Genomic DNA, 26,393 nt, shown 5'->3' on the forward strand with positions numbered 1-26,393 from the left:
AAAGCCTTCTTGACTAATTCTCCCCATGGTTTCAACATAATGTGTATGCAGTGGTGGCCCTCAGATTAAAACAAAGCAAAACAAATCAGTAAGAATCACTTACACAGAATTAATAACAAGATTCCACACACAGCCTTCAAAAGCAGGGATGTTCCTGAGGGGGGAAGGCTGGAACTCAGGAGGGGCACCCCCAACAAAAAGCTTTTTCACTTCAATAGGCTGCTCTGCTGTCAGATTTTGCATGTGTCTTCTATCTTCATCGACTTGAACAGTAAAGATGCTAGTAAAAAGTCCAAATTAACAACATAAATAGCAAATCATATTATATGCATTTGGAAATTTCTTTCTAGGAACTCTCAACCTCTGGCTCCCACAGATTTATTTTATTACTTCTTTTCCTTCCATCCTTCCCTCTTTTCTTATTTCTTTTCTTGTTTTTTGAGGTAGGGTCTCAATCTGGTCCAGATAGAACTGGAACTCACTCTGTAGTCCCAGGCTGGCATCAAACATGATAATCCCATAACCTTTGCCTGGGATCAAAGGTATGTTCCACCACACCTGGCATTATTTTATTATTTTTATTGTCGATGTTATAACTTCTGAGACAAGGTCTACTCATGCCCCCTAGGCTAGCCTTCAACTTGCTTCAGTGAAGTCTGTCTGTATATTGGCATGAACTCATGATCCTCAGTCCTCAGCCTCAGCAGTGGTAGAATTACAGGAATGTGCCACGAAGGCCTGATTTCACACAATTTTTAAACTATCCCAGATAGGACCATAACAAACTCAACAGCAAGCAAACAAGCAAACGTTATTGTTTTCCAGGACTTTGTCCCACACTTTTCTCATTAACTCTTCCTGAAAGTTCACTGACACCAGTCAATCCTGCGACCGAGCCTCTGGCAAATCAGGTCCACAGCCAGCATGCTCTCCACGAGCACTGAGGGTTCTGGGCTGTGCAGCAATGTCTAATCGGATAAGGATCAGTGGGTTTAGCACAGCATGGGGTCACATTCTGTTTGGCTCTTTATGTCTTGGTTTGTCCTAGCTATTATCTTCTTGCCAGGGGACAAACTGTCCCCCTGAGAGTTTAGATTGAAGGAATCAGCAGCAAACACTTACAGTGTGTGTTATAAAAAATGTAGCTGCTGGCTTCTGAATAGAAGAGGCAGGCCAGAACACCAAGATAATTGTTCTTGCAATGATTTTCCTTAGTGGCTGTTTCATTAATTTCCTTAATTTGCCTATGAGTGATTACTCACACACTACTAATTGAGAACCTCACGCTACTTATTTACAACAATCCTTGGATCCTGGGGCAAAGAATCGAGACAAAATTCTGATCTGAAAGTGATTAAAGGCGTTTCTCTTTTTCGTATAAGAAGGTTTTGAGCCTGGTCCCAACAATGACCGCAGTGCTATTAGTCATAAATATTCGTCACCAGCCCTGGGATTGGAGCTGGATTAGTGAAACTTACTGTGTTCTGAAAAGAAGAGTTAAATACTTGGGTGGAAAACTCAGTTCTAAAATGCCACTTTACTTACCCTTATAAACATTCACACACATACACGGCGGGGGGCGGGGGGGGCGGGCTGGAAGGAATGAGCAATAGCAAGCTATGAATCAGCACTGAGCTGTGGATCTACTTTGATACAATTCACAAAACAGACTATCACGGCTCAAAATATCACTGCACGGGGTAGGGGTGAGGGGGCGGTCCGGGGGCGGGTGTACAGGTACAGGTGAGATTTAGGTTCAAAGGGAAATCAGGGAGAAGAGACTATCTTTTATAAAAGTCAAACTGTGAAAGAAGGAGCTGGCCAAAGCCTTTCCCAAGACTTAGAAGCCACACATTTCCAGGTATGTGTGACTCACAGAGGAGCACCTTCCAGTCCCCTGTTTCTCCTTTGCTGAAGCCAGCCTTCTCCCATGATGAGCAATGCTCCCAAGGATTCTATCCGGGGATGTAAGTCACGACTGAAGATTATCCAAAGAGAGCAGATCTCACTTTTGATTAGAAGTTTAGAGTCCGTCCTCTTTCCAGTGTGGACTCTCCTGTAGTCCATTCACTGAGGCCCAAAACAGTAGTCCTTTCTGCTGGATTTCCAGTTAGTGACATAGAATAAGTGTGGGCTTTTGAGAGAACAGGCTGAAATTAAGTTAGTGTGGAAGCCACTACCAGTGTAAACTTGGACAAGTTATTTAATCATACTCAGTTTCATTTCATTAGTTTATAAAATGGTGATAAAAATACCTACTTCTAACAGAGCAGTACATTAATTATGGGTTTGCCCATGGCTGTATTTCATAAGAGCATTGCTAGGAGACTATAGTCAAATCCTGTTTGCATTTTTACACTTAAGAAACATTAAATATAACTTATTTATTTCAACTTTAGAGAAGAACAGTATTCCCCATATATCCATCCTTGTGGGTTTTTTTTTTTTTTTTTTTTAGCTTTAGTTTATTGTATGTGTATGTGTGCATGTGTGTCTTCATGTTTGCACATGGAGGTAAGAAGACAACCTGGTGTTGTTCCTCAGGTGTTATCCAACTTTGTTTTTATGAGAGCAAGGGAGAGAGAGAGAATTGGTGCATCAGTGCCTCCAGCCACTGTAATGTAACTCCAGATGTGTGTGCCACCTTGTGTGCATGTGTGACCTTGCACATGTGTCAATTTCTGTATCTGGCTTATGTGGGATATGGGAGGTAGAACATGGGTCCTTAAGCTTCACAGGCAAATGTCTTAACCACTAACTGCTAAGCCATGGCTCATGCTTTTTTTTTTTAGATAGGCTTTTTCATTTGTCTCACACTTATCAAGTGAGTTAGGTTAGCTGGCCAGCAGGCCCCAGGGATTCTCCTGTCTCTACCTCCTTAGTGCTGGGATTGCAAGAAGCCATCTGTGGTAGTTTAAATAGATGGCCCCCAATATATTCATTTCTTTATTGTTTGTAGTTTACATATGTAGCCACCTGGCCGGAGGCAGTGTCACTGGGTGGATCTTAAGGTGTGATGGTGGGTTTCATATTTCAATGTAAAGATGTGCAAAGTGTGCCTAGCAGAAGTTCCTGAAGTATGCTGTGGCTTTTGGCTTTTAGCTTGGGCTTCTCTCTCTGTGCTTGCTTCTTCTGCCATTATGGAACTTCCCCTGTATCTGTAAGCTTCAATAAATATCCCTTTCTCTATAACTGTGCCTGGTCTGGAAGTTCATCTCAGCAAACCTGAAGCTGTCTGCTACACCATCATGCCCAGCCTTTCTTCCCTCCCTTCCTTCCTTTTTTAAAACATGGATTCTAGAGATTGAACTCATGTCCTCAAGCATTTTAATCATTAAGTGTTCTTCCCAGGCCCCCAATTCATAACTTTAAAAGTTACTTATTTATTATTTATTTGAGAGAGAGAGAGAGCACATCAGGATCTCTAGTCACTGCAAATGAATCCCAGATGCATATGCCACTTGTACATCTGGCTAATGTGGGTACTGGGGAATTGAACCTGGATTCTTAGGCCTCACAGACAAGTGCCTTAACTGCTAAGTATCACTCCAGCACCCAGTTTCTAAATTTTAATTGAGAGCCTATTTTTTGATAAAGAAAACTATAACAAACATGGTATTATCTATTTGTATTATGTCAGCCTTATTATTTCTTTTTATGATTTCAGTGGTTGAGCCTTATTATTACATACTTATTTTATTTTTAAGTGATTGCTGATTATACATGTGGAACAATTGAAAAAAAATTAAAAATGCTTGACATTTGTAATTTAGATGAAAAATAAAACCTGTTTATTTGTTTGTTTTAGTGTTTGAATTTTTTTCTGTAATATTTAATGTCTCTACAGAGGAGAAACAAGGCCCTGTTGTTTATTGCCTATGGAGTTACTTCAGCAGTCCAAGTAGAACTGCTGGTCATGGGCATGGATTCCCCAAGAATGATCAGAAAGCACAGTACTTATAAGACGCTAGGGTTACTGGGGTACCAGGAACTTATAAATAAAAATGAGTGAAGTGAGACTTCTCCAGAAAAAGAGGTAGAAAAGAAAGGAAATGAGGAAAGAGAGGTAAAAAGAGACAGACAGGTAAAAGTTATTCATAACAAATTTGTTCTGCAATTTGGCAACAATCCAATACTTTTATAGGATGTTATTATGATTACCATGTTATTCAACATTTTAGAAAAAGAAATTATGTATATTTGTCATCTGAAAAGTGTTAGGACAAAGAAAACATTTCTAAATTAGTAATAGCACATCAGAATGAGCACATAGAAATATAAATTTTTATAGTCACAAAAATATAAGAATAGCAAGCCAAACAGGTAAGGGAGTTAAGTGTGATTGGGCTTTAAACTTGGCTGTTGTTTCTGGTGTGTTACTTGAGACCAGTCATTAAATATTTGTCATCTTGGATAAAAAAATATTAATGCATTTCTCATATGCATTTAGAATAATTAAAAGACAAACTTGGCCCAGTATTGGACACCGTACTCCTTAGAATTAGTCTGTGAGGCATTGCAATGTTTCCATGTGAAGTTGAGATAGTCATTTCTAATCTCTGGTTAATCAGTTTCATGTTTGTGCACATAGAGTAGACAATAGTTGCACTTTGACCTTAGGTACTAAGTAAGACAAAGTAATAAACGTGTTCCTGTTTTGGCACAGATTTCAATGGCTACATGATAATATGTCTGATACATCATCCGGTAATTAACAATAAATGGCAAAACTGTTTGTTTATATGGCCAATTAACTCAATGACCAGTTTTCAGGGATGTGCTCTCCACAGAGCTTAATCAAATAAAGGTTGGATTGATGGCCAACAGCTGTGAAGTTGGCGTAATAAAATGCCCTTCTTGAAAAAGCACCTGTTACAAGGACACCTTAGTATAACATCATAAAGCATTTGAGAATTTCAGAATGCTTTTTTCAAAAATACCATAATCTAGGTGATTTTGGGGTCAAAGATATTTCTCAGTTCTCCATTTCTTGTTGAAATCATGTAAACCTTAAAGATTTGTAAGTTGTCCTTCCCACAGTGAGAAGGATTAAAGTTTGGCAAATGATATAACATGTAAGGTAGAAGACCTCAAACGACTATTTGAAAGTACTCCCCATGATTTAAATGAGAAAATCTAGTCTTCCTTGCTCTCTAGAAACTATGACTCTAATATCTAGATATTAGATTAGTAGAAGTTCTGAGTTTGTCCAAATATTGGTCCTTCATTTGCCTTAACAGTAGCTTCTAAGCCTGTGAGTTAGTGCTGATACCCAGCAAAAATAGTTAGTATCATAACAGCCCACACCCAAATGGTTTTGTCTACCTAATAATAACAAAATGAGCCAAGGAAAGCTTTACTTAGAAAACAAGAAATCTTCATTACTTATCTAAACTGTTATCTATAAGAAAGGATAATTAGAAAGCATAGATCTATAACTGCTGAAAAGCAACTGCTTGTTTGAATTATTGCTATGTGTGCAGACTCCCTTAGCGTTTACGTGTCTTCTCTTGACTTTGAGGTTTCATCAGATTTGACTTCAGATCTTTTCTCTGCCTTCCTTTTAATAAATGGATTGCTGGTTTGGAGGTCTGAGGCCTCTGATGTTCTTGGACTTCTGTTTTCTTTTTCTGTAATTGTTCTTCTAAACTAATTACCGCTCTGAATTGTTTTGAAATATTTTAGTGAAAACATACAGATACCATTCCCAATAAAGTAAGTTCAAAGTACTCCAGAAAAGTACTAAAATGAGAACTCAAGTTTGTGCATTCTTATGACGTGTGTGTGTGTGTGTGTGTTGTCAAGGTAGGGTCTTGCTCTAGCCCGGGGTTAACCTGGAATTCACTATGTAGTCACAGGGTGGTCTTGAACTCATGATGATCCTCCTACTTCTGCCTCCTGAGTGCTGGGATAAAAGGCATGCACCACCACACCCAGATCTTATGGCCAATTTGTAGCTCTCAAGGCTGGGGGCAAGTGCTCTTGGGCAGATGGATAGAGAAGGCTTCCAGGCACAGATTCCAGGCAGCCACAATTTCCCTTTTCTTCTTTGATCCTGTTCCCCCAGAAGCCACTACACACACCAGGCACAGCTTGTGGAGAGGAGATAGCGAGGACCCATACCGGGAGAGGATCAGTGGGTCCTACTGCTCTTGTTATGCTCCATACCAGTGACAGGCTTCTAAGCAGCTGCTGTTACTGGTTTGGAACCTGGCAAACAGCAGCTGCCAAAGGCTGCTGGCTCCAGAGAGCTGCCGTGCACTGCACTGTGTGCACATATCATCAGAGAGGCGCAGAAGGGGGGTGCTCTTGTCTAGGGCCCAAGAAGAAGCATTTGGTTATTCCAAAGGAAGAGAGGAGAGTAGCACAGCAGAAAAATGTTAGAAGTAGAACTCTTAAAGGACCACTTTGCGAGGAACTCAAGGCAGGAAATGTAAAGAGGAAATAAAACTGGCCCCTTCCTCACTTTGTAATATGTACTACGTCTGCACAGAGAGGTCCTGGCAGAGCCCTAGGCTGGCAAAAGGAAATTTATGTTAGTTCCAGTGACAGGAAGTATTCTGGTTACCCGCTCGTTCTCTCCACATGAACAGAGTGTTCTCTTCCATCATGAAACGGACTTGGCTCGGGTTTGATGACAATTTTCCTCATTGTTCGTGTGCCCGAGGAGAGATGAACTTCCAGACGGCCCTTGTTGAAGAATATGGCATAATAGGCCTGCAACAGCAAATGGTGATTGAAGGTTAAGCAGGATCTCACCTGTGACTGAGTTGAGGCTTTCTGGCACAATCACAGGTCCATCTTCTGTACACTCTCCCTTGTGAAGTTAAAACCTAATATTTTCTCAAATATTGTTGGTATAGGAGCTGAGGATGTTTTTTAATCACTTTTTTTTGGTGGCAGGTGGATGTAATAATTGTTGTCTGCCAAGCAGATTCTATGCTAAACACAACAGCTGTGCTTGCATTGGTCCTCTGATTTACAACACCCATCAGGAAACTAAGGGTGTCAACAAAAGCGCTCTTCCCTACATTCATGGGTGGACAGCTAACTTCTGGAAATCAAGGCAGACTCAATCCCATGTCATTTGAGAGTTTAGACTTCAATTTATCCTCCAAGCTGGTAAACTCGATTGCTATCACAAACATGTAACTTGTCCCCCACATATAGAAAGAAGAAAAACAATTTTTCATCCACAAACATGCCTGCTTTCTTCTGTGTGCTGTTACCATAGCAACCGGGATAGCTTTTATATCTGTGAACTCCAGGGAGCTTGGTTGTAGCCCGTGTCCCCGCGTCCCCAAAGCTGGTGTCATGAGTACTCCTTCTCTCATGCAGTACAAAGACACCTGCTGCACAGCAATCATTCAGTCCTCCGTGAGTAACTGATGGTGGCAGGGATGTTCCCATCAACATGATCATGCCTCCCGTAATGTACCAGGCATCTATACAGCCACGTGCCCTGCACAACATGTGCTGAGAATGAACACTCAGCATCCCTCTAGGGGGAAACCGCAAGCTGCTTGCTCAGAAATACATGAGCTGATCGTTTGATATCTCATACCCATTGTACAGAACCCAGTCACAAGTAGCTCTCTGGATATTACAGCTCTCAGCTTTCAAATATAAACACTTACATTGAGTCAGAACTGATTCTGTAAGAGGCTTGACTAATTTAACAGGGTTTCCGCCTCACTTACTATGATAGTTTAAAAACTAGGTGTTCATTATCAGTACATGTATGGGGCATTGAGATTTCATTTCTCATTACTTTGTATGACAGTACTACTATTTTCTTATTTTAATTGTCTTTAATAGGAATATGTTCTATTTTAAGAAATTCTTGAAAGCTGGTGATTTATGCCCATTGGCTTAGTGATAGCGAAGAGAAATTTGGAGCTCACAGGTGGTGCTTAATTATTTGACAATGGCCAAAGGAACAAACACCATTTAGTGGAAATTTCAGAATGTTTGGTCTGGCCCCTTCAATGTAACCAGTTTTTATTTTTCAGGATTACAGAAACAAGGATTTGGTATTTGATAGCATTTGTGCTTTATACTTATTTAGTGATTATTATTATGCAGTGGGAAATGCAAGAGCACTTTCTAAGAAGCATTTTTATTATGGCCATGCAGAAACTTCCTCCCAATGTCATGCATATGTGTATGTGAAGATGGTTTATCCCCAGATATCCCCAGGTGCAGTTTTCACTGCCGGAAACCTGCCACTCAGTTCAAGACACTATCATCTCATCTCCTCAAGCTTCTTGCCAACCCAGCCCTCTGCTTCCTGATCTCAGATGCCATGATTAAAATGGACATTTTTTTATTATTCTCAAGCTTGTAAAAATTATTTTTTAAAATTCACATGTGTATCTATAACACATTGTTTAGTGCATCTTGAATTAGCAATCTATTACAGTGGCACCATCAAGCATGTGGCATGCTTTTCATTTCTAGTTAGGTTTTATTCATCCATGTTGTCTTGATAGGTTGTAATTTATTCTTGTTCTTTGTGTTTAATACCCATTATACAAAAATAATATGTTTCAGGCTGGAGAGATGGCTTAGCCTGTGAAGCCTAAGGACCAATGTTTGACTCTCCAGATCCCATGTCAGCCAGATGCACAAAGGTAAGGCAGGTGTGAGGTCACACAAGCCCACTAGGTGGCACAGGCATCACAGTTCTATTGCAGTGGCCAGGCCCTGGTGTGCCAATTCTCTTTCTTTCTCTGTCACTCTGTCTAAAGTAAAAATGATTTAAAAAATATTAAGTTGCCCATCTGTTCTTCAGCCAATGAATATTGAGTTGGTCCTGGTTTGTTTCTATACAGCAAGCAATGCTTGTAGTAGCATTTTTTTACATGCCACATCGTGCGGGGTCTGTACATGGGAGTGGAATTGACATGGGAGTGAAATTGCTGGTGTGGAGTATGCTTGTATTCAGTTTACAGGATAGTATCAAAAATCAATTACTGAAGTGACTTTCTAGTAAAAGAGTTGCTTTTTACTAAGGTCTTGTCAACACTTTGTATTATTGTATTTCTAAATATTTTAACTTTTCAGTGAGTATAAAATCTAGTGAAGATGTAAACATTTGAAAAAAATTATGCATTTGTGCATGTGTGTGTCTGACTTATGCCTACAAATGCCAGATACTTGTGCCATTATTTTTAATATGTCTGGCTTTACAGGGGTACTGGGAAATCAAATCTGGGCTGGCAAGCTTTGCAAGCAAGCACTTTAACCACTGTGCCATTTCCACAAACATGAAAAATTTAAAAATGTGTTTTAGCATAATGTTTTTGCATGTCTTCTGTTCATTATAATATATGTTTCTATCTCATATTGGTTCCTAAAAGTTACTTTTATATTGTGGTTACTAGCTTGCTGTAGACTATATGAACAGTAAATTTCCAGGCTGGAGCAAGAGTTGGCATTTACTTATAAACAAAGAATTTTAATATTAACACAATTGCATGTATAATCTTGTTTAAAAATACTTCCTTTTGTTGGGATCAAAAGTAATCTTCCAAAGGTTTTAGACCATTTTTCCTACCACATTCACAACTTTAACTCAGTAAGAATTTGTTTTCAGTTTGGTGTGTGATAGAAATTCCTTCAGTTTTATTTCACAAAGATAACCAATGGCCACAGACTAATTCACTGACTACCCACCATATCCTTAATGACCTGCAATGCTACCTATTGGCAAATGTCATTTGCATCTATGCTTGGGCAAACTTAGTGCTCTTCATTCTGCTCTACCTGGAGAGAACTTTCCACGAATGACTATCATCTCACCATACCCCAACACTCTAGCCTATCTATCTAGGCTGATATTTGATAAGACAACTCTATTCAACATTCTTCTATTTCATAACTTTGTGAGTTTTGAATTTCAATATAAATTAAGAACTACATTTCCATGATTTTCAAAGAGCTAAGATGGGATTGGTATCATTATTGAAATTTAATCCCATAGGTCAATTTAGAGATAATTAATGCATTTTTAATATTGAGTTTTTAAAGAAGATTTCACATTTTTCTCATATAGGTCTGATGTATAAGTTGCTATAAGTATTCTTAAATTACATGCACTCCTTTATACTATACTTGTTATTTTGTTATTGTAGTGGATAAGCAGAAAACAGTCATCATTTTCTTGGGCCTGACTAGTACATGCTTATAATGTTTCCCTTGAAGTATAGTTATAATGGGCTTTTCACAGATAACACAGAATATTTCATCATCCTAGTGTCCTAAGTATTTTTAAAAATTTTAAATGGTTGTTAAATTTTACCCAATATGTTTTATACCTGTTGAGATAATTATATGAATTTTATATTTTCTGATATTACACCATCACTACATTCTTGAGATAAGCTAGTTTACAAATGGTTCTATACTATTTGCTTCTATTTACTAATATTTTGTGTAGGCTCTGTTATTTATAGAGAAAAAAGAAGATTTTATTAACATTGATTACTGAATGTTAAAGTCTAACATTAATTTTTAAAATTTTTTGTTTATTATTTATTTGAGAGCAACAGACAGAGAGAGAAAGAGGCAGAAAGACAGAGAGAGAATGGGTGTGCCAGGGCTTCCAGCCACTGCAAATGAACTCCAGACACATGTGCCCTCTTGTGCATCTGGCTAATGTGGGTCCTGGGGAATCGAGCCTTGAACCGGGGTCCTTAGGCTTCACAGGCAAGCGTTTAACTGCTAAGTTATCTCTCCAGCCCTCTAACATTAATTAAAAAAAAAACACAATAAACTTCATATGATCTAATTTACATAGGCATCTGAGTATTTAAGGATATATTTGTAAAGCAGTCTAATTTTTTTTCTGATCATGGTAGAGAAGGGAATTATAAGCACTCTGAGAAAAAAAATAGATCAAATAGAATGATTATAAAAAATGATTTGAGGTACAGAAGAAATGTCAAGGGAGTAAAGAACTCTAAGGACCAAATATAGTATTTGAAGGACTGCTCTTAACAGAATCAAATCACTAGACACATTCAAGTTCATGTCCTTACAGAGAGGATGCTTGTGAGGTTTTCTTCTAGTATCTGTGAGTGAGGTTGTGCTACTATTGTCCAGGTCTATAGCGGCTATTCTCCATGTGCCTTTTCCTACCTTGGGTACATTTTCTGTCATCTTTGCACAGAGAGGGTGGGACTGTATCACCTCAGCTAGTGCAACAAGCAAACCTATCATAGAAGAAATTTAAATCTAAGAGACACTACTAGAATAGCCATAGATCTAAAGAGAAGTTATTTGTCTAATTTGTGGATATTTTCAGTTTCTTCTTTCTATACGCAAAAGTTAATCCCTTGTAAAATATAGTACAAATATAGATGTGACTCAGTACCAAGGATTGTCCCATAGGACAATCTAGTGAATACAACAGTCCTCAGAAGATGTGGGAGAAACAGGGGATCCGGGTGGATAGGGAATGTTGAGTCCTAGTTATCCAAGATGATATTCAAGATAAGTGATTCAAATCTGAGGTCATTGAAACACATGGGAGATGCCTTGTTGATGAGGAGTGAGGATACCTGTCCGGTCTGCCTCCGTTTTCTTCTGGGTGGTACCAGGGGGCCTTCACTTCCCAAGAGAATGATCCCAGACTCATTCTTGGTGCTAAAGGACAGATTGATTTCTGTTCCTACATCAATTGGCACAGGAGCAAGTTCCACAAAACCAGGCTTGGGGAAGCTAACAGTGTAGACATTCTGTGGATAAAAGAAGAGATCATTAGAAATGAGAAGTTAAGTTATCCATCTTACTTTTTCCTCAATGCACATGATATGATTATGAAATACTGCAATTTTAGGAAGCATGGAATTAGTCATATGGAAGCTCAAGAGCATATAGAAAAGTTCTGTTTCAAATACTTTGAATTTACTGGTCAGTTTGGTTTAAAATAAAAATTATGTTTGCTTTGAATCTAGAACTTTTGGTTTAAAATAGGGAAGATCATCATTGACAGATAACATTTTCTTTTGGTTTAACTCTACTCTGGTGTCTCCCTTGAATTCCATGAACACATGGTATCAATTAAGCTTCTATGTTTTAAAGATAGAACAACTATGTTTTATGTCTACATTCTTCCTCATGATGAGCCCACGAGAAAGATGCTAATTACCAGCAAATGTGCATGTGCTCTCTAGAGAAAAATGTAAATGTCAGAAAAAACCTAAGTCTTAAAAATAAATAAGTCCAATGTTTCATGACTACTGGGTATTTAAAATATTCATTTTTAAAGGCCTGGGGTTTGGTGGAATGAAAGAAAGTTATTCTTTCCTGGAGGCTATTTTTCTTATAGTATTTCAAGCCCAGTTAAATAACATAAGAGTTAACAAAATGTATAATCTACTTTCTATTCCAATTTTCAAATTACGGAGTTTTTCATTGCTCAGATAAAGCTACTTTGCAGACTTTTCAATACTTAGTGACATCAAATTTCTGCTTCATATTTTAGTCACAAAACAGTTTATGGGTGCTGGGGTGCCTTCATAGAGTCTTCTTTTCTATGCATGCTGGCTATTCACATTTCTGGACACTTTTCCACCTCATGTGTATATCTTTTGAATGCTGAAGAGTGTTAGGCTTTGAAGATTTAAACTCTTAGTTCATTTTTCTTTAAGAGGCCAACGTGATCCCAGAGGTTGAATTCTTTCTGTATTTCCTTTTCCTGCTCCCTAAGCCCAGGGTGGGTGTCTATGGCCACTTTTAAATTGGAGCCTGCAGTTAGGAACAAGTAAGCACTATAGCCCTGGGCCAGTGTTTAAACCCCACTGCTCAGAAAGCAAAGTCAGTGTTTCTTTTTCCTTGTCCTCTCTTCATTTTCCTAGGATCTACTAGTGTTCAAAAAAATTATTTGAATTCAGAGAAACGTCCAAAATGAACAGTTGTCCTAGAGTGGGTAATTAAAAATTTGTAAGAGTGATATGTTTCACATTTTATTGTTAAAAAACCAAAAGATTGTTGAATTCCCATGAACTTTTTTGCTATGCCTTATCCATTAGGCTACAGGGGACTTCTCTTATAGATATTGCAAGAAAGCAGAGTGGTGCTTTTCTCACACATGGATCTCCCCAATAGAAAAGTCAGTACCAGATACTCAAGGGCAAGAAATATTGAGGTTCAAAAGACTTCATATTCATGTCACAGATTTGGATGGCACAGGTTTCCATTCACGTGTTTCCAAGGACAAGGTACCTAGACTTCAAAGATGTGGACAAGGTGCTATGTGGTCACAGTCATGGTGGACATTGCTACTTTCTATTTGCTTAAACTTCCATGATATTCTAGAAAGAGGTTAACATTTTAAATAATAGTATGTCTAATACAAAAACATAAAATGAATTTAAGGTAGATGACAAAAATGAGGAAAAGTAGTGTTGTAAAAGGAGAGAAAACCAGAGATATGACAGTATTAAAGATATTTTCTGTGTAGTGGCATGCTAAACAACTGGGGAAGTGGAGCACCATTTTGGCTCATCACACTACCAGTTCCATCACAGTAATTTATGGAATGCTTCAATCTTGCTTATTCCTACGTAACTAAGCCAGAATCAGTACAATCAATATAAGATGTATTTAAGCCTGGCGTGGTGGTGCATGCCTTTAATCCCAGCACTCAGGAGGCAGAGGTAGGAGGATCACTATGAGTTCGAGGCCACCCTGAGACTACATAGTGAATTCCAGGTCAGCCTGAGCTGCAGTGAAACCCTACCTCCAAAACAAACAAACAAGCAAAGAAATGTATAAGATGTATTTAAAAAGGGCTGATTCTTGCAAACTCACCTATGCTAAGTGAAATATGCTATGAATATGTTTACGGCACCTTTAGAAATAGACCCACCTCGAGTAAGCACCCTTTGGTGACGCCAACATAATCAGGACTACTGAGTATATTGTATGGAGTTCTTGAAATTTCAATATCTTTGAGGCAGCCGGAGTATTTCTTCACATTGACTTCTGGTCTGTTGAATAGTGAAATGGAGAATAAAAGCAATCCCATTAGAGTGGTGGCAGTGTTGTCTTTCACAACTGGACGGAAGCGGCACGGAGCAGACACACACACATGGGTGGTGTGTGTCTATGAGCGTGCACATGCGTACACATGTGCCCAGCAAGCTGCGCTTTTCAGGATCTGCTAGCTGGATCAAGTGGGCATCCACACTTGATATTTGCAGAGAAATATTGATGTAGTACTCCTCCTCTTGAAATAATCCCACCTGCAGCATTTTTAGTACAAGGCAGAAGAATCAGCTGATTTGCTACTGCGCAGTCCCAACTCAGTCATTACTGGACCACTGTGGCCACTGGGACTTGCAGTGCAGCTTGAACCAACAAAGAGCTGAATTCCCATCATCATTTAACTGTTTACAATTTAACTAGCCACAGTGGCTACTGACTGCCATGTACAGCAGCGAAGGCATATAGGATTAACGAAGTAACTTTTCCTTATGTGGTGTTAATGAGCCTATCTGGAAGGTGTCCAATCGACACCCATATTGTAGTTGATTGGGTAATGATTAATTCTCTCCTCAGTGTCCCTTGATGCCAAGTTTTTCATTTTCATCTTAATAAACAAACACATGGCATGAGGAAAAACAGGTGGGGAAGCAAATTAGACCCTGGCAGTGCATACCAGGTGATTTATTTTTTTGTCAGGAACTTACTATATGTTCCCCACCCTTGCCCCCTCTTTCTGGAATTTCTTTATTTTCTTTGATCATTTCCCCTGGTTTCCAAGGTCTGCTTCCATCCTTTCTAGCAGTAATTGTGAAGAAGATGGTCATCTGGTGGGTGGGAGTCTTGCTCGTCTTCTTCAGGTATGAAGCAAAGGGGAAGATGGATTTCATGTTTTCCTTTGGGAAGGACAGGTTTATGACACTATTTTCTGAAAGTCTTATTAATAAAGCAAACCACGCCAACAAGTTTATTGTTTCATGGAAATACAAGGAACTCTTTCAAAATGTCATGATTTAGCCATCTCAACATTATGAAAGTCACAAGGGGTGAATAACGACACATAGTTATGCAATTTCTAAGGCCTTGGTCTCCTGACTGTCATCTACCAGGCTACACAACACTGCCCAAGTTCTATTAATATGTTTGTCCACTGATGGCCAGGCTTCACCTTTTAGCCACCTCTGCCAATATGGCATGCTTAGTCTCATGATGGTTTCATGATAAAACTTTCATTTTCTTTATTTTCTAATTTTCAACATTAACAGCTGCCCTTTGCTTTAGCATTTCTTGGACCAGTTCAGCCTTATTATCTCCTGTTCAGAAATCTGGCACAGTTAGGCTCTGAAATGCCGTCTTTAGCTCTGGCTCAAGTGTGCCAGGCCTGCGCTTCTCAGGGGTTTGGTCAGCCACTTACAGAGGCTGCTAATTATTTGCTAATGTCTGTCCACAGGAAAGAATGGAAACGCTCCAGAGAGCTCGGGAGACTATCCACAGCCTCTTCTTCTTTGCGACTTCAGCAATTGTTTTAAAGGTAGTATTTGCAGAGGTTTCCCTCCTCCAGCCTCCCCCCCCCACTCCCCTCAGGTAATTTTAAAGACACACGGTGATAAATGGGCAGCTTTAACAAGAGGCGCAGTGGCAAAGGCCTGCCCAAAGCAGCAAGGCAGTGACAAGCGCGGGGGGAGCGCAGGTAGCCTGTTCAGCGTGGTGCTAGGGAGGTCAGAGTCTAGGGCTCTGCCCAGGAAACCAAACCCTCTCTGCTCTGTTTTCCAGATGTAGACTATGCCCATGAGCTTGGGCAGCCGCCCTGGGAGCATGGCTGCTTCTGGCCACCAGGAGGCACTGTGTGCAGGTGATTGAACTGGTAAGCAGAGCGATATTCTCACAGCTGCTGAAACTGGAACTGCAACCCAGCGGATGGTGGGGAAGCAGCAGCCTTTTTGTAAGCGAGGGGCAGGCAGCTAGAGACTCTGGCAGCACGCGCGCTCATGAAATCTATGGCGAAGGAAGCTACATAGCTGTCGCTCCGTTCTTAAGCTGCTGCTGTAACCACGAAGCCATGTTTGCTCAGCCCATGCACTTGAAAAAGGCATGCAGAAATTGAAAATTTACCTTGCTTTCATACTAAGTCAAAGGGAAGAGGAAAAAAAAATCACAATTTACTTATAATTGCATTTCTCTTAGGAAAACAGCAATCAATGATATGACTTATTTAAAAGTTCTCATCGAAAGAAAACTATAAAAGACGAGACAAAATAAACATGCATCCTTGGCTAAAGAGAACTCTAAATTCAGACAAGAGCATTTCCTGCACATTTTACTCTCAGATATTTCTATTTTGGAATATGAATTCAAAATGTTTATTGTATTGATTTACTATATGGTAAAATGCACACATATTTGTGAATGGCTTACAATATTTCTTTCCAGTGAGCTTAATATATGTGAAAATACCTTGTGTTTATCATATCATATCTATCCCTGACTGTAAAAAATGATAGGTAATTATGAATGTTTGGATCCTTTACAATTATAAATATTTACCTGAATATTATTTTCCAATAATTTGCATACTGTAGCTATAATTATAAAGTGCTATGTTGAGAAAGTAAAAACATCTTTTTTTTTACTGATGAAGACTCATTAGATATACAGTGTTACAGAAAAGTTCATAAGTTCATAAACCCTTCTCCACGAAGTTAACACATACACATTTATGGATAATGCAAAATTTGACCTTATGGTAATTGAAATCATAATTAGAATAAATGAAGCTACATTTATTTCCCTGTGTGGGATATAGCTAATAATTTCCCAACTAAATTTTGGATTTGAACAATTGCCAGATCTTTGGCATTTGATCTGGTGCCTGGTTCAGCAATAATGTGTTCAATACCTGTCTAATAAAAGAATTACTAAGTGGTAACTACATCACAATGTAAAGAATTTGATTTGCGATGATTTTTATGACTTAATACTTTAAAGCTATATTACGAACAAATAAAATTTTATACATAGGTTAAGGCACTGCCAGTTTATTTGTGCCACACAGCATCTCAATTTACACTCTTGAAAGGTGGCTAATTAGACAATTGCCTGGTCTATGAGTAGATCTAAGAAAAGAGTCTCAGCTTTCATGTCAGCTGACATACCAAGAGACTGAATTTCCAGTGGTCAGTTGGGACATAGTGAAATTACTGACCACATAAGATTTTCCCAAACATAACCTCTTCGTAGAGTAGAAACACCTATCCGAGGCTATTAAAAAGTACCAAACCCAAAATTAAAGATAAAACAGGATACACATTAGTAAATTCTTATGTTTTAAACAGATCAGCTCATTCCACACTAATTAAATTCAATTAACATTTAATAAGTGCTTAATACTATAAGGTTTTTTTCCCCCCTATCTTCTATAATAAGTTAACTAAATGCCTCAAGTATTTTCTGACAATTTTAGTGTTTTACTTGAAGTTACTAAACTATAAAAGAAAGATGTCTCCCCCTCATCCTTACTACAAAGTACATGTGAAATTTAAAAAGAACTTGGTATAAATAACTGACATAGTTCTAGTATCAGGCATATGGGCAAGCGCCAATATGTTATTAAGATGCTAATGCTCAGCAATAAAACAGGTCATACCCACAGTATCCTGGAACACTGACTAATTTTCAGAACACTGAGCAATGTCAGAATGCCATTATCTCCAATGAATGTGCAAGAGAACAGCAATTATAAGACCCACATTCAACTCTCGCTTCCACCTTTAATTACTTTCATAGTTCTTTGCAGCAGGTGCTATGAGGGAATTAGTGATTCCAATCCATCTCTTCAACAAAGATGTCAAATTAATCCTTTGGTTTTTAAATGCTGGTGTTGCTCTAATATGCAACATGATTTTTTCTTTTCTTTTATGATTAGGCCTCTTGGCAGGTAAAGGTCATATGACATTCCTTTTGTAATTAGACTTAAGAACTCTGGGGAGCACAACAGCCACTTAATGAAAACTTTAGCTTTAAAAATATACCAAATTACCTCAAGTTTCTCAGGGTTGGCAGGCCACCAAAATATATTTTGTCATCTGCTTTCAGGTCGAGGCCAAAGTTGTTTCCTGAAGATGAAGTTGCTATGTTCTCCTCCTGGTTAGTGTCTATATCTACAATTGATATGTTTGCTGAAAAGGAGATATGAAAATTTCCATTCAATTTGAGCAACATCAAAGACATCTATGCTATCACTGACACCTTATCTTCCTCTAGCACTTGTACTATAACCATTTAGTAATTACAGAAATAGAAAGAACATTTTTTAAATTTATTTATTTGAGAGTGACAGACACAGAGAAAAAGGCAGATAGAGAGAAAGAGAGAGAATGGGTGGGTCAGGGCCTCCAGCCACTGCAGACGAATTCCAGATGCATGTGCCCCCTTGTGCATCTGGCTAACGTGGGTCCTGGGGAAATGAGCCTCAAACTGGGGTCCTTGGGCTTCACAGGCAAGTGCTTTACCACTAAGCCATCTCTCCAGCCCAGCAATAACACGTTGAACTGTACATGAAAACATAACAATAATTACTGAACATCATGAAGAAAAACCAGTGGCAATAAAAGAGAGATGCTTAGATGGATATCAATGAACCACTTGAAAGTTTATTATAATAAGTAACAAAATAAAGATAATTTGTTAAATGTTAAGATGACTGTCTAATTAATTAGAAATATGCTAAATCTATGAGTCTTTCCATGATTTTCAATATCCACAGAACTATGAGAATTAAGGCTCATTTGCAAAGTGTAACTTCCTTGTATGATATTGTACATGGAAGTGAAGACGTGGGACACTCGGTTTCACAAGATAGGAGAAACACACCCATTGGAAATTACATTTTAGACCTGGAGGCTGTGTGGTGAGTGTTGGAGTCCACATGCCATACTGCTTTTCTCTTGGGTCTCTCAAAGGATTTCTGGTGTGGTGAGGACAAGAATTCAGACACAGGAGAAAGGGTAATTCTTTGTGTGATTGACTTTGCTTCCTCATTTTTATGATCTTTCAAAATTACTCGCTTCCTCAGCAAGTATTTATTTAGACCCAACCTCCAAGTGGTTCATATGTTGGGTACTGGGTGCAGTGTGCTATCAGTTCATTGATGTGACATATGTAGTCACTTCATCTTTGCCCAGTGGATGCTTGGGACAGTGTGGGTGTGCAAATGGGCATTTAAACTAGTTAGTCATGAGTGAATCTCTAAATGTATATGGTGATGCTAGTTGCTTGGATGTTCTTGATTCACATACATATGATAAATAATATTTTAAATAGTGCTCAATATGTATTTTAATTTTATGCATGCCCAGATCTTTAAATAGGCTAATATACAATTTAATGCTTCAATACAGGGCCATAGAAACATAGTTTCCAACTTTTTTGTATCATTTAACATAATTATTTTCTCTCAATTTGTCATCTTATAAAATTATGATTCTCTGGAAAACAAACAGAAGTACCAACTTCTAAAGTTCCGTTGTGGCCTATGGTTACAAAAGAAACCATTTTTAATAAAATAAAATATAGTTGCCAAATAAAAATTACCAAAATCAAATGCTCAAACCAATTAACATTTCAAATCCTCAAGCCCACTTTTCTAAAAACCATTGACAAAAATAGCTAAAAAAGAATAGTTATCTGGTTTAAACACATGTACCATGCTAAATTTTAAAATCTAATTTCATAAGCTCTAATTTTATGAATTTTTTTGAGGTAAAGTTTCACTCTAGCCCAGGCTGACCTGGAATTCACTATGTAGTCTCAGGGTGGCCTTGAACTCATAGTGGTCCTCCTACCCCAGCCTCCCGAGTGCTATGATTAAAGGCATGCACCAACATGCCGGGTAACTTTTACAAATTTTTAATTACCTTCATACATATAATTAGTTTTACATACACATGATTTCTTGATTTGACTAGTCACTAAAATCAAGTAATTTTATAAATCTGGTTTCAATACTTCATACAAATTCATTTTCATCTAGACCAGAGAAGTGTTTTTATCTGGTGCTTTTTGTGGGGACAGGAAAATTCTCTCTACAGATCCAGTGGATATTTTAATTGTGTTCATGAGATGAGATCCCACCTCTACCACCGGCAAGCTCCTGACTAAAGGTAGATTCCGTGTTTATTCCTGAGTGAACATGTGCATTTTCAGAAACCATTCCACAAAATATTTATTAAAGATCAGCTCAAATGAAGCTCAGCAGCCCAAGAGTTAACTCTGACAGATATGTAGGATGGCATATTTTGACTCAAGAATGACAGTGATGAAGTGAATTCTGGAAGGAAATATTATTTCCTGCCCTGTTTTTGTTTTTTTCTTTCCAGAATAAGAGAGTAAGTTACTAATGCAAAATTTCAGTTGATGAGTTCAGCCATCGTTTTCATGATCAAGCAGGGAAATAAGGGTTTTATTAAACTGTACAGAGTGAAGACATATCAAGTAATTTTATAATCAGCTATGAGTTGTTATGATTGTTTTCTCCTTGGTAATTCTTTTCTTCTCCCAATCCATCAGAAGCCTAAATAATTATTTTCAACTTTGTTGCCATATCAAAACACGTGGGGGATCCCATACACTTCTATCAGTGAACATGGTTCTACTGTGGCCTCTCAAGGAGGGTAGAGATTGCCTATATGAAGTACTATGTCTGAATTTGAGGAGAGCAGTGAACTTACAAACAAGTTGAGAATAATTCATGTACAGCAACCAAGATGGAACAGAAGGCATTATTTTGATTCCTCCTCCACTTGGTCTTGTTAAAGTCTCAAGAATCCCCTCCCTGTCACTTTCAAAAGCTAGTTACCTATGTATAGTGTCATAATATTTATGCAATATTTGATGCTGGTGTAACTTTACATATGTACATTTTAAAATTTCATTTTATTTGCAAGCAGAGACAGAGAGAAGAGTGCCAGAGAGAGGGGAGGAGGGAGAGAGTGGGTGTGCCAGGGCCTCTGGCCATTGCACACTCCAGACACATGTACCATTTTGTGCATATGGCTTTATGTGGGCATTGGGGAATTGAACTCAGAATGTCAGGGTTTGAAGGCAAGCATCTTAACCATGGAACCATCTCTCCAGTACCACAGTTCCTTCTTTCTAGGAAATTTCTTCTTTTGGTTCCCAGCATGCCAACCTATCTGGTTTTTATGACCTCCAATTCTCAATCTCCTCCCTTGTATCTTTGAACACTTAGGGAATGTTGAGGTTTCCCAAATCTATTCTCTTACCAACTTCTTAATTTTACTCATCAGGGTAAACTTAACTAATAACTCTTTGTAGTATAGTGATAAAACTCAAAGGGATGTAAGCTTGGATCTGATTTTTGTCTGAAAATCAACATTCCACAAGTGAAACAACATCATTTATATTTTTTGTGCTAAACATACTACAAATTGAAATAGAGACACTTGTTCTCATTCATATATATATGTCAATTATTTTAATTTTATTTGCTATCACTATGACTCCCATCCCATCTCATAAACCAGTTACCCTACTAAACATTCACATGACATACTTTATACTTACTAATTTGTCTTCTAAATAATCATTATATCATTGGCATTAAAAATTACTGACATATAGTTCACATACTGTAATCTACCAAAATTTAAAGTGTTCAATTTAGCAAGTCCTGAAATGTGTGTACACCTATGTGACACATCATCATAGCATGAAAACAAGCACATTTAGCTTCCCAGAAGGTTCCTTATACTTTGTAATTATGTCTTCATACCCCTTTGTGGTGGTTTGATTCAGGTGTCCCCCATAAACTTAGGTGTTCTGAATACTAGGTTCCCAGCTGATGGAGATTTGGGAATTAATGCCTCCTGGAGGGAGTGTATTGTTGGGGGCGGGCTTATGGGCTTTATAGCCAGTTTCCCCATGCCAATGTTTTGCACACTCTCCTGTTGCTGTGATCCACCTTATGTTGGCCAGGGGGTGATGTCCACCCGCTGCTCATGCCATCGTTTTCTCCTGCTATCGTGGAGCTTCCCCTTGAGCCCGTAAGCCAAAATAAATCTCTTTTTCCCAGAAGCTGCTCTTGGTTGGGTGATGTCTAACAGCAATGCGAACCAGACTGCAACAGTAAAGTGGTACCAGGAGTGGGGTTGCTGCTAGACACCTGACTGTGTAGCTTTGGCCTTTTGGAGCTGGTTTTCAAGAGGAATGTGGAAGGAGTTGAAACCTTGGCCTAAGAGATGCCTTGCAGTGCTGTAAGTACAGCTTGATGGACTGTTCTGGTCTGAGCTGCAAGACCTGAATGCAGTAAGAACTATGGACTGTGAGGTTTGGCTTATGAGGGTGAGAAAAAGCTTTGCCTGGACTGGGCTACCAGTTTGTGTGAGAAGCTTGCTCTTGCGCCATGTCCTGAGAAGTTGTGCAGGGTTGCTTTGCGTAGAAATGAACTGGTGTGTGCAGAGGGATATGGCACAGAAAGAAAAATCTTTGGGTGAACTGTTGCCCATTCAGCTGCAACTGAGAGATTACAACCTTTGAGACTGGGCTAGCTGACCTGTGCTGGGGCAACAAGAAGAATGTAGACTCTTTTGAAAGGGCCTGAGTGCTCCAAGAGTGTCTTGTTCTCCAAAGTCTGCTTTATTCCCCCCTGGATTAACAAATTGGCACCCTACCTGGTATCATGGAGTATAAGAAATGCTGGAAAAAGGGTCATTGAGTTTGCAACACAGTCTTGTGTTTTGGAAATGGCCATGAGCAGTGTGAAGCAGGTTTGCTGGTTGCCTGCATAGAGACCCCATGGGGCCATGAGGATGAATTGTGGCTTGCAGTGGAGACCCAGTGGAGATGCTGGGACCATGAGATGGCTGCCAAGGAGAGCTGGCAGCCCCGATGAAGTTTCCCAGGACTGTGAGTAGCCTAGCTGGAGGGGCGGAATTGGAATGCCAGCGACTTATTGCTGGTTAGAATTATCAGACTTGAAGATTTGTCACTGGCTAGAGTTGCTGGACTTGAAGCTACAGAGTTTGATGTTTGCCCTGGTTGTTTTAAATCTTGTATTGGTTGAATGTTTCTTTGCTATGCCCATTGCCATCTTTTGCAGTGTGAATATTTATTCTGTGCCATTATGGGTTTTTTGAGGTTATTTTTTGGTATTATGGCTCAGTTAAAAGATCTTGAACTACGGGGATGTATGAACATCATTGGAATTGATTAAAAACTATGGGGATTTTTAAAGTCAGACTGAAAGCATTGTATTTTACATCATGTATGATTATCAGTTTATGGGGGCCAGGGGTGGAATGTGGTGGTTTGATTCAGGTATCCCCCATAAACTTAGGTGTTCTGAATACTAGGTTCCCAGCTGATGGAGATTTGGGAATTAATGCCTCTTGGAGGGAGTGTATTGTTGGGGGTGGGCTTATGGGCTTTATAGCCAGTTTCCCCATGCCAGTGTTTGGCACGCCCTCCTGTTGCTGTGATCCACCTTATGTTGGCCAGGAGGTGATGTCCACCCTCTGCTCATGCCATTGTTTTCCCCTGCCATCGTGGCGCTTCCCCTCGAGCCCGTAAGCCAAAATAAATCTCTTTTTCCCAGAAGCTGCTCTTGATTGGGTGATTTCTAACAGCAATGCGAACCGGACTGCAACACCCCTCCTACATAGAGTCATTTTCTTTCTACTTCTGTAACTGTAGATTGCCTTTCATTGGCCATACAATTTAATAAAAACATACCTGTTTGTCTGTCTTGTGTCACCCAAGTGGTATCCATCAGTTTGTATTATATTAATAGTTCGTTGCATTCCTGTGAGCAGGAAGTATTCTATTATGCAGATTTACAACAATCTGCATGTACCTATTGATGGATGTTTGAGATGTTTTCAGGTTTTGAGAATAATATATGAAGATGTCATGAATAATCTGGGGAAATCTTTGTACAGACACATGTTTACATGTGTCTCGAATAGGACATATGATCTTGCCAATGGTATCGTGCCATTTCATAGTCCCACCAGAGGTGTATGTGTTCTATGTTTTTGCCTGCACTGGGTATGGTTGACTTTGTTATTTTATGCCTTCTCATAGCTGTGTAGTGACATCAGGCTTTTCATTTTCCTCATGTCAAATTATACTGAAACTCTTATCTCACTCCTTTAAGTGTGGTTTTTGAATCTTGCTACCACAAGCCAAATGATTATGTTGTTCTTTTTTCATGGAGATTGCATGTCTTAATGACATATAAAAAAAAAGTACTGTTCTCTTGTCAATTATTTGTTTATAAATGTTGCTTCATTTTCTATTGTGAATCCCATGCTTTTCTTTTAATTTACAAGTTTATTCATGTCAATTGACTGTGTATAATAATAAAAACCATTGAAAGTATTGGAAAACATATTAGACATACAAAAACATATAAAACGGAACAGCTAATATATTTTCATTATAATACAGAGGACATAAAATATACTAAAGAATCGGAACAACCACAGAAGGAAAAGGCAGAAGCTGCTGGGCTAATCTGAGAATTAATGTTCCAAACAACTCAACTTCTTAGGACTTAATGTGATTTTATTTTAATGGAAGACTTCATGGAAACACATGAGGAAAAGTAATGGGATAGTTCATGTAATTAAGAACCCCAAATAAAAGAATGGCTCTTTGGTGCACTTTTTTTTTCCCAAAGGCAAAGAGCTTTATTTCGGGCTTAAGCTCAGACTCTTAACTTCACCAATGCAGTGGATCCATGCAAAAGCCTCTTTGGGGGCTGGAGAGATGGCTTAGCGGTTAAGCGCTTGCCTGTGAAGCCTAAGGACCCCGGTTCGAGGCTCGGTTCCCCAGGTCCCACGTTAGCCAGATACACAAGGGGGCACATGCGTCTGGAGTTTGTTTGCAGAGGCTGGAAGCCCTGGCGCACCCATTCTCTCTCTCTCTCCCTCTATCTGTCTTTCTCTCTGTGTCTGTCACTCTCAAATAAATAAATAAATAAATAATTTTAAAAAAATGCCTCTTTGGTGCATTTGATAAAAGTATTCAAAAGGCATATAGCAGTGGAGTCTAGAATTGATCTAAGACCAGTGAGGAAGCTTTTGAAAGAGAAGATACCAACAACAAGAAGAGGAGACAGTGAAGCACTAACTCATCTCTATTACCCTCCATGGTTCAGAGATCATTGTGGAAGGGCGGAAAGAGTGTAAAACCCAAAGGAAGGGAGGAGTGCTTTGTAATACCATCTTCCAGACACAAACTGGCTGTTCAATTCATGACCTCACATGGCTGATGCTACATGATCTGAATAATAGGAGGGTAAAAATAATGGTGTCCAGCCAGGCATGGTGGCACACGCCTTTAATCCCAGCACTTGGGAGGCAGAGGTAGCAGGATCACCATGAATTCGAGGCTACACAGTAAATTCCAGGTCAACCTAAGCTGGAGCAAGACCCTAACTTGAGAAAACAAAAACCAGACAACAACAACAACAAAAACAGAACAGGGACTAGTTGAAAAAGAGAAGGGAAGATTCAGTGGAAGGGGCATCTGGAATTGAGGTCAAAGAAAGGTTGTGGGAGGGGATTTTAACCATGGTGTATTGTATATAGGAATGGAGGTGGTCAATACTTATTTTTTTAAAGATGCTAGCAACAGTGACCCAGGGATCAAGCTAGAGTATTAGAAATGAAGCACAAGGTACTGCACAGGTTAAGAAAAAGGGGAGTTATTTCTCATTTATGGATGTCAGAAAGGTAAAAATGTAGGTCTAATGAGAACTTCTAATTTGGGGAAGAACTTCCTGCATGGATGGAATGTTTCAACTATGATAAATTAGAAAAATACTGAAACTGCTTCCAACTTTATGCAGTTTTATAATTTGACCTTTAATTTATATCGCCTCAGACCACAAAACTTTTCTGTTAAACTGGACAGAATAAGGAGTCTAGGTAGCAGAATAATTATAGTACTTGATATATGTCTATGATAGTTTATAGAAGTTGTACTACTAAATAGTTGAATCATCCCATCCCCGTTTTACGCTATAGTTTAGTGTAACACGTTATGCTTAGAGATTACAGAAGGAGACAATTCAGTCCAATGTACTTGTTCCACATGTATATTTATCACTTTTTCCCTTCAAATTTGGTACCTTACTACTACTTATCTTTTCTTATTGTCCATCTTCTGAAGAGAATCCTCCCCAAAATTCCATCCTATCTCAATAGGTTTATCCCTGTTTACATTTGTCCTTCTTCCCATTGCCTTTGGGTAGAAAAATAGACTGAGCCTATTTTCTCTAGAATGGGTGCCAGGGTTTCAGACCTTCATCTTGCTGCTGTCTTTGGTATTTCTCCCTGCTTTCTCTCTCGTGGAACATTCCCCATAGCTAAGAAACACTC

General features: G+C 38.9%; 1 protein-coding gene across 3 annotated transcripts in view; it reads right to left on the minus strand.

The window, feature by feature from the left end:
* Lama2 (laminin subunit alpha 2) overlaps positions 1-26,393 on the minus strand; it is a 640,019-nt gene that overhangs the window by 20,356 nt on the left and 593,270 nt on the right. For 2 of the 3 annotated variants that reach the window (XM_045157982.1, XM_045157984.1), the window contains 6 exons: positions 18,029-18,167; positions 16,105-16,116; positions 13,877-13,997; positions 11,565-11,741; positions 6,569-6,717; positions 104-280 (listed from right to left, as the gene is read on the minus strand). In XM_045157982.1, the coding sequence (XP_045013917.1) occupies positions 104-280; positions 6,569-6,717; positions 11,565-11,741; positions 13,877-13,997; positions 16,105-16,116; positions 18,029-18,167 (775 nt within the window). The remainder of the gene's footprint in view (positions 1-103; positions 281-6,568; positions 6,718-11,564; positions 11,742-13,876; positions 13,998-16,104; positions 16,117-18,028; positions 18,168-26,393) is intronic. The other variant, XM_045157983.1, reaches the window with a different exon arrangement.

Source organism: Jaculus jaculus, chromosome 9, assembly GCF_020740685.1.
Source record: "Jaculus jaculus isolate mJacJac1 chromosome 9, mJacJac1.mat.Y.cur, whole genome shotgun sequence".
In the NCBI taxonomy this organism is placed as follows: Eukaryota; Metazoa; Chordata; class Mammalia; order Rodentia; family Dipodidae; genus Jaculus; species Jaculus jaculus.